This window comes from Prionailurus bengalensis, chromosome B3, assembly GCF_016509475.1.
Source record: "Prionailurus bengalensis isolate Pbe53 chromosome B3, Fcat_Pben_1.1_paternal_pri, whole genome shotgun sequence".
Lineage (NCBI taxonomy): Eukaryota > Metazoa > Chordata > Mammalia > Carnivora > Felidae > Prionailurus > Prionailurus bengalensis.
Window position 1 is genome coordinate 3,899,469 of NC_057355.1, and position 12,595 is coordinate 3,912,063.

At 50.9% G+C, this 12,595-nt stretch overlaps 1 protein-coding gene across 2 annotated transcripts in view; it reads left to right on the forward strand.

Annotated features, from left to right (window-relative positions):
* Positions 1–381: 381 nt before the first annotated feature.
* BNC1 (basonuclin 1) overlaps positions 382–12,595 on the forward strand; it is a 31,785-nt gene continuing 19,571 nt past the window's right edge. Inside the window, exon 1 of one of the 2 annotated variants that reach the window (XM_043554623.1) lies at positions 382–454. In XM_043554623.1, coding sequence (XP_043410558.1) covers positions 446–454 — 9 coding nt within the window. In that variant the 5' untranslated portion in view covers positions 382–445. Of the gene's footprint in view, positions 455–1,296; positions 1,512–12,595 lie in introns of those variants that run through there. The other variant, XM_043554624.1, reaches the window with a different exon arrangement.

Genomic DNA, 12,595 nt, shown 5'->3' on the forward strand with positions numbered 1-12,595 from the left:
CCTTCAAGCCCGGCGGGGGCAGACACCTCCGCGCCGGCCGCCGGCGAGGTCTCCGCCGTCTGCGGGGGCACGGCCCGCGCCTCAGCTGCGCCCAGTTAGAGCGGCCGCGGGCGGCCGGGGCGGGAGGCGCTTCCCGGGCGGCGCGGCGGCGCCCGCGGCCTCGGGCGACGCGGCGGCCCGGCGAGGGGGGTGGGGAGGCGGGGCGGGGCGGCGGGGGCACCCCCCGGGGCGCCAGGGGGCGGGCGTGCGGGCACACGCGGTGCGCGGCGGGCGGGGGCGGCCACCGCGCCGCGCGGCCGGGGCGCCCGGGGAGCCGCCCACTTCGCCGCAGCGGGCCCCGACGGCCGAAGCTTGGATGCGGCGGCGCCCGCCGAGCCGGGGCGGACGCGGGGCGGCCCGGGCCGGGGACGCGCGCCGGTAGCCCCGGCGCTGCAGCGGCCGCAGGATGGCCGAGGTAAGCGCGGCTCCCTCCCCGGGCGCGGGGGGCCCCTCGGCGCGCGGGGCGGGGCGGCCGGGGTGGAGGGGGGGGGCGCCGCTCGGCCGGGCTCCGTCGGCACAGCCGGGGACGCGCCCGGGGCCACCTCCCGAGGGCCACCTGCGCGGCGGCGCGGCCCGGCCCGCGGGAGCGTCTCCGGGGCGCCGGGACCCGTCGCCGCCCGACGTCCCCGAGCCGCAGGCGCGCGCGCGGACCGGGCGGGTTCCCGGGGCGGCCTGGGCGCGTCCGGGGCGCGGGGTCCGCGCGAGCCCCGGGGGCGCCCGCCGGCCGGGACTCGGGGCCCGGGCGGCCGCGGCGAGCGAGCCTGCCCCGCGCGGCCCCTCGGCGCCCCCGCCGCGAGGCCGAGGCCGTTCGCACGCGCCGGAACAGCCGCTGTTCGCCCCGGGCCGTCTTCCTCCCCGGGTTTTGTTTCTCGAGAACTGGGCGCGCGGGAACCTCGGGTCGGTGTGAGACGTGCGGGCCCGGGGGCGCCCGATCTTTCGTGAGGCCCCGCGAAGCGCGCCGCGGACGGGTGGCTCCGACAGCTCCGGGGACGCCAGGGCGCGGAGGGGGTGCGGCCGCCGGGCTGCAGGCGCGAGGGCCGGGGCCGCGGAGCCGGCGGGCAGGAGCCGGGGCGGGACGGCGGCCGGCCCCGCGGAGGCGCTGATTTGCCCGCGCGCCCCGAGCCGGGACTCGGGCAGGTGGGGGGACAGCGCCGGGTCGGCTCCCGGGGGCAGGGGCGCGCGCGCGCGGGCGGGGAGGCGGGCGGGGGGCGCCGCCTGTCCCCTGCCCCCTCGGGCGCCCCTGCCCCCGCCAGACCCCAGCCCCGCCGCCGGCCGCCTGGCTTTGCGTCGGCCCCTACGGATTTGTCAGCCAGATGTGACAAGATTGCGGAGAGGCGAGGGAAGGAGGAGATCTGATGTTAATCAGTGCATAGCTCGGAGCCAAACTTTCTCAAATGCGGTGTAGAAACATGCTCTTCTCATTTAAGGCATCTCTTTGTGGCCGTGGGGCTGCCACCGGTCGCCGTTTGACAGTTAAATGGAATGCCAACTAGCAGCCTTAATTGTTGGAGTAAAATTGTGTGTGTGTGTGTGTGTGTGTGTGTGTGTTTCGGGAGGGGGGGGGGTGGAGAGGTGAGTGTCAGACACTCTAAGGTTCAGTTATGTCCCCTAGGTTTATGGCCGTGTTCACCGCAGCTCTGCTGAAGACAGGGCATTTAAACCGGGCCAGACGCCTGGTCGCAGCCAGGCCTCTGCTGTTAACACTTAAGGGGCCTAAAAAAAGGCCCCAGTGGTATCCTGGGAATCCCTGTCAGTGAGTGTGAGTGTGTGCGTGTGCGTGTGTGTGTGTGTGTGCGCGTGCGCGCGTGTGCTGGGGAAAACATGTGTTCCTGCATGCACTGGGCCCACACAACAGATGTAGCAACAAATTTTTTGTTTTTTAATATATTCTCATCAGAGTGACAAAGATTTTTGATTTGACAGTAAGTGAATTGAAAAATAGTGTTGGGCAGATTATCTTTCTCCTTTTTTTCTGGTGCCTTTTCATTCTTTGCTTCTCGTTTTAATTTGCTGTTAGAGCTCATGGGATCTTTTCAGAAGATCCCTTAGACTCTTCGCTTGCACTTAGATGCTTACATGTTAAAACTTCTGCTCAGTGATAAATACACCGGCTTCTCAAATTGACCCTTCCCGAACACGTTGATATATATTATTAAAACCTCATTTAAAGTGTAATATGTCAAAATAAAATTTTTGGATGTCGTGTAAAAAAAAAAAAACCACATTACTTCAAACGTTAGCAATTGGTCAGGATTCTGATTTTTGCGTTAAATGGGTGTGAACAGATAGACACCATTTTTGCTCTGGTAAATATTGTTGATAACTTTATCTTTTCCGGCATACCTAAAAGAGTAACATGTGAGTCATCATTTGATTTTTTATCTGATAGGTTTGCTAACTTTAATTTCACCGAGAAAGTATTACTATTTGAACTCAACTGTTGGTTGAACGTGTTCCTGTTCTAGTTCAATGCCGAGAAAAGGTGGTGAAATCTTCTCTGAGCTCAAGCGCGGCTCATGCTTTGGGAACTCATAATTATGTTCAGACACCTGCATAATTTCATTTGGAAAATCATCCGTACCTGTAAATACTGTTCCATTCAGAATAGCAAGGATTTAGCTAGAGGCCCCTCCTCCAGTCAGAAAGTGGTAAGTTGGGAGGGGTTATTTGGCCCTTGATCCCTGCTAAGATGAGAAACAATCATGTTTGCTCTGGTAATAATTCACATCAGAAATGTTAACCAACATGAAATAATTCCTGTGGAAGCGTGAGGTTTGCATAGAGCGTTATTTTTATTTGTTTATTGTTACAACTCTCTCGCGCAGCCGTTAGGCCGGGCCTCGCAGGCCCATGTTCTGTGTCTGAGAACCCTCAGCTTGGAAAGGAGGATCCACCCCATTGGGTGAGAAAAGCCATAGAGATTTCCCTGCAGAACAAATCATAATTGTTCTTTAAGCATACCGTTATCATTTATGAATGCCTAGGGATAAACATAAACATCGTGAAAGTTCAGTTTGTTGGTAAGATTAAATTGCTGCATGTGGGGTGAGGGGCAGAAGTGTCTTTTAGCCTTTGTATATGGCTTTAGAAGCTATTTTGACAGTGGCCATTAAGCGAGTGCCTTGCCCTGAAGCTTCCGCAAGGTAAATTACTTGCAGGAGGAGGGAGCTTTACCCCCGGGTGAGTTTTCACCTCTACAGATGGCATTTAGAGTTACTTTTGTCAGAAACAGCCCTGTTCAAGAAGACCTAGAAATACCCTAGGTTAGATGAAATCTCATTGTGAGCCACACTTTTTTTTTTTTTGATAACTAAGACCAAGATTTAGAGAGCCAGTACATTTTTTAATTACCTTCCTCCAAATACCCTGTTGCAGATTTTTATTGTAGTTATTTATTTATTTGCCTCTTTTATTTTTGATGCCGTATCTGTGAGATGTTAAAGATAACCGGGTTCTGCGCGGAAGAGACATCTGGAAAGTTTTGTGGGTTTTTTTTTTTCCTTTTAAATTGGTTTCCACCTGAAAACCTTATCTTCTGTTATCTTGTCATCCTTTGAAGCCCTTTCTCCTAATTCTGGAAGTCCTAAGTTCCCGGTGTAGCCCCCTTTCTCTGCATGGACACGTGCCTATTTTTATCCCCCAAAACCAAAAACAGAAAACAGTGGATCAAAACAAAGAGCAGACCCGCTGTGCCATGCTCCGATCTGGGGCCTTCTCAAACTTTGGGTGTTGCAGGGAAAAGGGCCACCACCGTTCTCGTCCACGCCTGAACTCATTATTTAAAAACCAGCCTAGCAAATCATGGGAGAAGTTTGCCTTGGGGGGATGATCTCACAGGGCTAGCGTGAGGGCAAAGAGAGACGGAGGGATAAAATGTTGTCAAGGCCAGCTCCAAACAACCTATGTGGAAGGAAATGACTGTCTCCGTGAAGGTAAACTTTTCATTCAGGCTACTTTTTCTTGCATCTGGTTGTGTGAGTTTGTCTCCTCTCGCAGACTCTCCCTTGAAGGATCCTTCCATACACCCAAACAAACATCACAAGTAGTTTCTATCTCTGCGCCAGCCTCCAGAAGCACTGGCCTGGTTCCGTAGCCCTCTGATGGTTTCTCGCGTTACTCGTTATGAAGATAAAATGTTCATACGGACAACTCGAGCGCTTTGTGATTCTCCAGGCTGGATTTTAAGGCAGTGACAAGGACGGTAATTTGCAAACTCTGGCCTTTTCTTTTTCGAAATTTCATTTTGAAAAATCTAAGGTCGCTTTTTGTTTCTTTTTTTTTTTTTTTTTAACACTCACTTCTGAAAATCGAGTTCTCGTTAAGCCCTTAAAAGAAGTGTCTGCAAAATTTTACTTAGAAATATTCACCCTTTCATTGTTATCTTGCAATGGACGTGAAGTTGCAATGCTTGTAGAACGGGCTACGTTCGTTAAAATTATCCTGAAGTATAAATGTCCTTTTTCTGTGTTGGTTTTTGTGTGTTTTCCCCCAGAGCTGTCTCTTGCGTTCAAAAGTTCCCTACACCTATAACGTCCCTCTGTTTTTTGTTACCAAAGGTTTCTGAAGATTGCCTCTGAGGTCCTCCCAAATTTAGGTTATAAAGGGGGGAAAATGTGTACATATCCTTTTATTTCCCTATAGTTTGTTGTTGTTGTTGCTAGGTGTGTTTTTTTTTTTTAATGAAGAAATAATTGGTTAGGTTCATAAAGTAACATTTGCATATCTTTCTACTTTTTATATTTTCTGTTTTCAGAACTAATAATTTTAAGAAAAAAGGGCACAGCTGTTAGATGATTTTGGCACGGAGTTTATACTTTGATTTAAAGAGATCAAAAGAACGAGTATTTTCCCCACCATCCTCTTTGAAGACGAGCAGCACGAGAAGGGGGCAAGGGTGTCGCGCGTGCTTCCTCCCCACAGGTAGACTTGGCCCAACATCTGTACCTGCTCCCTCCCAGCTGCCCCTTCCTCTGCCAGACCCTTCCAGACCCTTCTCCCAGCCCCGAGCCCCGGGCTCTGTTCTTTTCATCCCCTGCTTGCAGTGAGAAAGCAGATTCTGTCGGGTGGGTCTTCGGTGGGGGTTTTGTATTTGCAAATGATGCCTCCTGGTTTCTGAGGCTTCCCGGGTCCCTTTTTACAACTGTGCTCATGGGAAAGGGGGTGTCTCCTTGCGGCTGGGAATCCCGATGGCTCCACGAAGCCAACAGGCCTGGCTGCCGGTCTGGACAGCACACGCTCAGCTCACCTGCTGTTGCCTTTCGAGGTGTGCTCTCGTGGCCCGGGGGCAGAAGCCTCTACTCTGTGGCTGGCCTCCTGGGTTTCACGCTCATGTACGGAATGAGCCTAGGACCATGGCATTTCCTGCATGAGGTGAGGAGGGCACACCTGCTGCCTCGCGGGGGAAGCCTCCCCTGGCCTCATGCAGCACCTATAAAAGTTAACATAACTCTTGGGGCGCCTGGGTGGCTCAGTCGGTTGAGCGGCTGACTTCGGCTCGGGTCATGATCTCTCAGTCCTTGAGTTTGAGCCCCGTGTCGGGCTCTGTGCTGACAGCTCAGAGCCTGGAGCCTGCTTCGTGGATTCTGTGTCTCCCTCTCTCTCTCTGCCTCCCCCCACTCCCCACTGCTCATCCTCTGTCTCTCTCCCTCTCTCTCTCAAAAATAAATAAAACAGGGGCACCTGGGTGGCTCAGTCGGTTGAGCGTCCGACTTCGGCTCAGGTCATGATCTCACGGTCTGTGAGTTCGAGCCCTGCGTCGGGCTCTGTGCTACAGCTCAGAGCCTGGAGCCTGCTTCGGATTCTTTGTCTCCCTCTCTCTCTGCCCCTCCCCACTCACGCTCTCTCTCTCTGTCTCTCTCTCTCCCTCTCCCAAAAATAAATAAACATTCAAAAAAATAAAAATTAAAAAAAGTTAGCATAACTCTTGAAGGTCAGTACATGTTCTTTTTTTTTTTTTTTTTTAATGTTTTTACTTATTTTGAAAGAGAGAGCCAGCAGGGAAGGGGCAGAGAGAAGAGGGGGAGAGAGAGAATCCCAAGCAGGCTCTGCGCTGTCAACGCAGAGCCCCCCGTGGGGCTCAGTCCCACGAACCAGGTGATCGTGAACTGAGCCAAAATCAAGAGTTAGTCGCTTCACTTACTGAGCTACCCAGGCACCCCAAGTATTGGTGTCTCCTTACCAGGATCCAAGTAAGGTCCATATGTTGTCTCTCTTAATCTGTAGGTTTACACTTCACTTTTTGCTTGCAATGTATCTGTTGAAAAAGCTGGGTCATTTATTCTACACAATGCCCCCCAGTCTGAATTAGTGACTGCTTCCTTGTGGTATTGTTTACATTATGGTTGTTCCTCTGTCCCCTGCATTTTCTGTGCACTAGAGTTGACCAAGGGGCTTGATCTGATTCAGATCTGAACTTTTTTATTTCTTTTATTGTTTTTAATTTTCTTTTGAGGGAGAGAGACAGAGTGCAACCAGGGCAGGGGCAGAGAGAAAGGGAGACCCAGCATCGGAAGCAGGCTCCAGGCTCTGAGCTGTCAGCACAGAGCCCCACACGGGGCTCAAACTCACAAAACGTGAGATCATGACCCGAGCCGAAGTCGGACACTTAACCGACTGAGCCATCCAGACACCCCAGATCTGAACTTTCTTCATAAGAACACCCCATCTGCAGTAGAACGTATCTTTCCAATCAGAGGCAACTGACCTGGTTGTCAACTTTTACATTTGGAATTGTGGAATGGTAGTATTCTAATTCTTCATTTATTTATTCACTAGATACTTCTATAAAGGGAATCTCTGTCTCGTCAGTGGTTTGCACAATTTGTATAAAAAAGGATGTATACTTGGGACACCTAAGTGGCTCAGTCGGTTGAGTTTCCAACTTTTTTTTTTTTTAGTTTTTTTTTTTTAACTTTTATTTATTTTTGAGACAGAGAGAGACAGAGCATGAACAGGGGAGGGGCCGAGAGAGAGGGAGACCCAGAATCTGAAACAGGCTCCAGGCTCTGAGCTGTCAGCACAGAGCCCGACGTAGGGCTCGAACTCACAGACTGTGAGATCGTGACCTGAGCTGAAGTCAGACGCTTAACCGACTGAGCCACCCAGGAGCCCCGAGTTTCCAACTCTTGATTTCAGCTCAAGTCGTGATCTCACAATTCGTGGGATCAAGTCCTGTGTCAGACTCTATGCTGACAGCGTGGAGCCTGCTTGGGATTCTCTCCCCACTCCCCTCTTTCTGTCCCTCCTCAGCTCACAAGTGCTGTCTCTCTTTCAAAATAAATAAACAATTTTTAAAAAGGATGTATACTTGGGACGCCTGGGTGGCTCAGGCAGTTGAGCATCTGACTTTGGCTCAGGTTATGATCTCACAGTTTGTGGGTTCGAGCCCCACGTCAGGCTCTGCGCTGACAGCTCGGAGCCCGGAGCCTGCTTCCGGTTTCTGTGTCTCCCTCTCTCTGCCCCTCCCCTCTCTCTCAAAAATACATAAACATTAAAATAAATTTTTTTAAGGATTTATACTTGATCTGTCCCTTTGTTTACCAGGTTTGGGGACAATTAATTGGTTCCCTAGCATTCCCTAAAGGCAGCCAATGATTTTTTTCATTTGTTTTTAGTATCTCTTGACTTTCTAGATTTGAATATAGTGAATGAATCATGTGAGGTTTTGACAAATTCAAAAACTTTATTCTCTGCTGTCATTGACCAGTCGAGCTGTAGAATTTTATTCCCTGATGAACACACACAGCCCCTAGGACAGACACTGGGAGTTCCTCAGCTTCGTATCCCCGGGAGGCTCCTTGTAATTATCGGTACGTAGTAGATGCTTTAAAAACAAATGAGAACCACCACCGCCAACAAAAGCAATTTGTTAAATAAATTTGTATCGCTTCGTTAACTACTCGTGCGGAAAGATGGCGTGAACGTCTGGTCTTGTGTCTCTCCCTAGGTGGGCTTCCGTCCAATGCTGCCAGCTGCCTCCTCCGAGAAGCCCACCTGGCCTTTCTCTTCTCTTCCTCCCAGTTGTCCTTGTTGCCCGTCTGGCAAATGATGATCCTGCGTTCACAATCCTAGTTGTGCCTCTGCAAGTTGGTGTATGTAACGAAAACAGTGGAAAACTTAAAAATTGAAAGAAGTTAGAGAAAAAATGGGAAGAGAAGAGGTAGGGAGCAAAAAGAAAAAAAAAAAGGCAAATTCTCCTAAAAGAAGCAGCACAGAATGTATCTAAGAAGTAGAGACCTCCCCCCACCCCTCCTTGAATGATGCAATTTCCGGAACCCCAAAGGCTGTCTCTGCAGCCACAGAGAGAATGGGGTGACAATTTTGCTGTAAGTGAAGAGAAACCAGGTCCCCTCCCCATAAGCTGAGGGTGGTCCAGCTGCCTTAGGAGGTGTTTCGTGTTATAGATCCTGACTGGCACGGTTTGATCTGCACCAGACTCTTCTGAGACTCAAACATATTAACAATCGTCTGTATCAGCATTTAAAAACGCGGCTTGGAAAAACTTGAAATAGTTTTATTCTAAAGCTTCATGACTTCAAAAGTGATTTGTGATTTAGCAGATTGGGTCCTTTGGCTTTTTATGATCCTTATCACCGAGAATCTGGCATAGCCTTGGAATCTCACACTTAAGAGAGGGCAGCAGGCTCTAAACTTGGCCTTGGTGATTTCTCCTAGTTAGGCATTTTTACACGATTTTTATGTGGCCCTCTCCACCGCCAGCAGACAGCCTGTGTATAAATTAGGAACTACTTTTGGCTGCTAGTAAAGGCTCCCAAATAACAGTCGCCATCCTTCCTGCACAGCCATCCCCCCAGGGCATGACCGCAAAGTTGCCTCATGGTCACAAAATGGCATCTCGAGTCCAACCATCATATTCTTATCCCAGGATGGAAGGAGGAGGACAGCAAAGAAGTGTCCCAGCTGACTCAGCTCCCATTTACAAGGGGTTTTCTGTAAAGCTCCACCTGGTAACTCCTACTTGGATACCATCGGCCAGTACTTCATCACCTGGCCCCCAGCAGAGACTCAGAAGGGAAGATGAGACGAAAGGCTATGGGATGGGCATCTGTAATTCGGAAGCACAGTGCCGCTGCCGTCTCGATTCATTCATTACTCTCTCAGATAACACCAGTGCAGGGCTTACGAAGGATCCGGCCCCCTGCTAGCGGCTGGGTGTTGTTGGTTTGGGGTTTCAGCTGGTCCCTTGCCTCTTTTTGGAGCGATTCATTGTGCAGCAACTTTTATGGAGGGTTTTGTAATAGGTAGTTTTGGTAGCTCTATCAGTGGAGTCAGACCACCAGAGCCCAGAGGACCCACGAACCTTGCTGTGATTCAACGCTCTGGTTGTACCGATCGGTCTCTGCGATTCTTACCTGTGTATCCTCATTCATATGGCTGATAGAACTCCAGGGTGGGCAGAAACAGATAGCCAGCCTGTTTCCGTCAGAGTCCAAGGCATGGAGCTGAAGGTTTTGTGGTTTAATGGGAAGTAAGACCTAAGTCACCTGAAGCCACCAGTACCCTTTACCACCTCCCGGGAAAGAGGCTCATTGTGGCGAGGGGCGAGGCGTGCAGGCTCCCCACCTCTGCCTCCGGAAGTAATCGTTTCAACAGGCAAATCACACTCATTTCGTATCTGTTTTCAAAGGATTACTGAGAACAAACTCCAGAGTCCTCGGCCTGCCCCTCAAGGTCCTCTGCAGAATGCTTCCTGCCACCTCTCTGACCCACATTTCCTACCATTAACCTTACTCACTCCGTCTGCATAGGTTCTGGCTCCTTTTCTGTTCCTGAGCACTCAGCCTCTTTTGTGCCTCAGGGCCTTTGCCCTTGTCATGCCCTCTGCCCTAAAACCTTTCCTCCCTCTCCAGGTCTTCACTGGCTCCTAGCCATCCCTTGATTCTGTTCAAATGTCACCACTTCAAAAATCTTGTGATGACCTTATCTAAAAGGCACTTACTGGGGCGCCTGGGTGGCTCAGTTGGCTGAGTGTCTGACTCTTGGTTTCGGCTCAGGTCATGATCCCAGGGTCGTGGGATCCAGCCAGCCCCACGGCTGGCTCCACACTAAGTGTGGAGCCTGCTTGGGATTCTCTCTCCCTCTTCCTCTCACCCTTGCTCACTCTCTCTCTCAAAAAAATAATAGTTCTTAAAAATATTGAAAAGGCACTTACTTATACCCCATCCCGCCATGCCACCCAGTAAAACTGCTAGCATCGTTCTGTGTCGTTTATTTCATAGCACTAGCTTCCTGGGAAGTGGTGCTGATTATTTACTTGTTTATTTTCTGTCCCCTCGGGATTATGCCCCTGGAGGGCAGGGACCTCGTCCGTCTTATTCAACACTTTGACCCCCAGAGTTTCGAACAAACAGTTCCTGGCTCATTAATGTTCAGTAACCACTGTCTCTTGAGAGTGTGAAACTTTGGTGTCCTCACTGCAGGCTGATAATGCCTCACTCTCCGAGTTGCCGTAGGCATTAGATGAAACCGTGAGTGTAAGCACGGTTTGCACCGAATATGGATGTTTCAAGGTATACCCTGCCTCCAGTGTCCAGATTGGAGACGACCCTGATAGCCTGCAAGTTCCTTGGCTCCCTCAGCCTTAGGATGGGGATAGTATTACCTACCTCCCAGGGAGGTTGGAAGAAAGAAACGAGACAGTACACGAGCGTGCTTCATGCAATACCTCGCACGCAGTTAAGTGCTCAGGAAAGCTCACCGACCGTGCGACTTTGGGAAAATCACTGACCTTCCGTATAAATATAAGTTTCCTGAGAATAATCCCCTCCCCACGACGACGTAGGGAGGGTTACGTGAGAACACCCATTCACACTACCACGCGGAGGGCAGACGCCGGAAGGACACCTCGCCTCACTGTTGGCCTCAGAAGCGTCTGGTAGAACTTTCCGTGATGATGGGTGCGTTGTGTATCTCCACCATCCAGTGTGGTGGCCGCTAAACCACATGCGTCTGCTGAGCGCCCGAAACGTGGCTGGTGTCACCAAAGAATTGAACTTTTGATTCTGTCTTACTATAATTAGCGTAAGTAGCCACATTTAAATTTGGCCATTTGAACGACTTAGACGGTAGCGAGCGGCCACCGTATCGGACAGGGCAGAGTGAGGACCGGGAGCCGACGCAGCTGCCCGGCCGGTACGCAGTTCGATCCTGTGTCTAAGCCGCTTCACAGACGGCTCCCCTCAAAGAGGCAACCCCGTGGACCTGGAAACCCCGAAGGGTCTTGCTGAAATGGTGTGTAACTTTGTTCCTTCCTCTTCCCGTCTCTCCCTGAGACTCTCCCTGCTGAGCTGAAGTCCTTATCTTGAGAGATAGGAAAACGTCTGCATGTACAGGAGATAAGTCGGCTTTGAAGCGGAGGGACACTTGTTATTCTCCAGCTCCGTCGTTCAAACCCCCTCGGAGGCCTGCACCGTCCAGCGGTGGATGTCTGTGCAGGTACCCGCTGCTGCTGGCGATTCAAGGCAGCCTGTCCTGACCGGACGCCTGGTCCCCAAGCTGGACGCAGAGCAGGGAAAGGAGGGAGGGACAGACAGACCCTCACACAGAACCTAAAAACGAGGTCCCAGCTTTCCATCCCGACACTGCAGGTAACCACTCGTCTGCCACATGCCAGGGGCATCGGTGATGTCTGGAGCACAAGTGACGGTTACGGACAAGCACGCCAGAACCTCGGATGTTGATTGGTGGCCCATCAAAGTGTCTAGTAACAATTCGGAAATAGTCTGATTAAAATGAGCACGTAAAGGGGCGCCTGGGTGGCTCCGTTGGTGGAGCATGAAACTCTTGACCTCGGGGTCAAGCCCCACGTTGGGTGTGGAGATTACTTAAAAAATAAAATAAATTAGGGGCACCTGGGTGGCTTAGTCGGTTAAGAGTCCGACGTCAGCTCAGGTCAAGATCTCACGTTTCGTGAGTTCGAGCCCCACGTCGGGCTCTGTGCTGACAGCTCGGAGCCTGGAGCCCGCTTCGGACTCTGTGTCTCCCTCTCTCTCTGCCCCTCCCCTGCTCATGCTCTGTCTCTGTCTCTCAAAGATAAACAAACGTTAAAAAAATGTTTTTAAATGAGTGCATAAAAAAGCAATCATCATGTCTTGATGAGTTCAGAATGTTGTAAAAACATCTGCTTTATGTACCTTTTAAGAGTTTTCCGTATTGATTTGCATGAGTACTTTTCATCCTGTAATTAGAATTTTCGGGTTCGATTTCATTTTAGAAGTGTTAATTTGTCTTTAAATAATGGTGCTATAATTTTTGCCACATTGTGGGAATTCCGATATGGGTGGGAAAACCCTGGGCCCTTAATATCGGAAGTTTTCTTAAGGCACTGTAATTAGCTTTTGTTTTAGTTCATAAATAATTCCTCTGAGATTTATCTCCATGGATGTATAATGAGCTTTATTAAGCCTTATTCAAATAGGTTCATATAGAGCCACATGAATATTTCTTATAAAACAGCATTCATGGGGCGCCTGGGTGGCTCAGCTGGTTGAGCGTCTGACTCTGGCTCGGGTCATGATCCCATGGTCTGTGAGTTCGG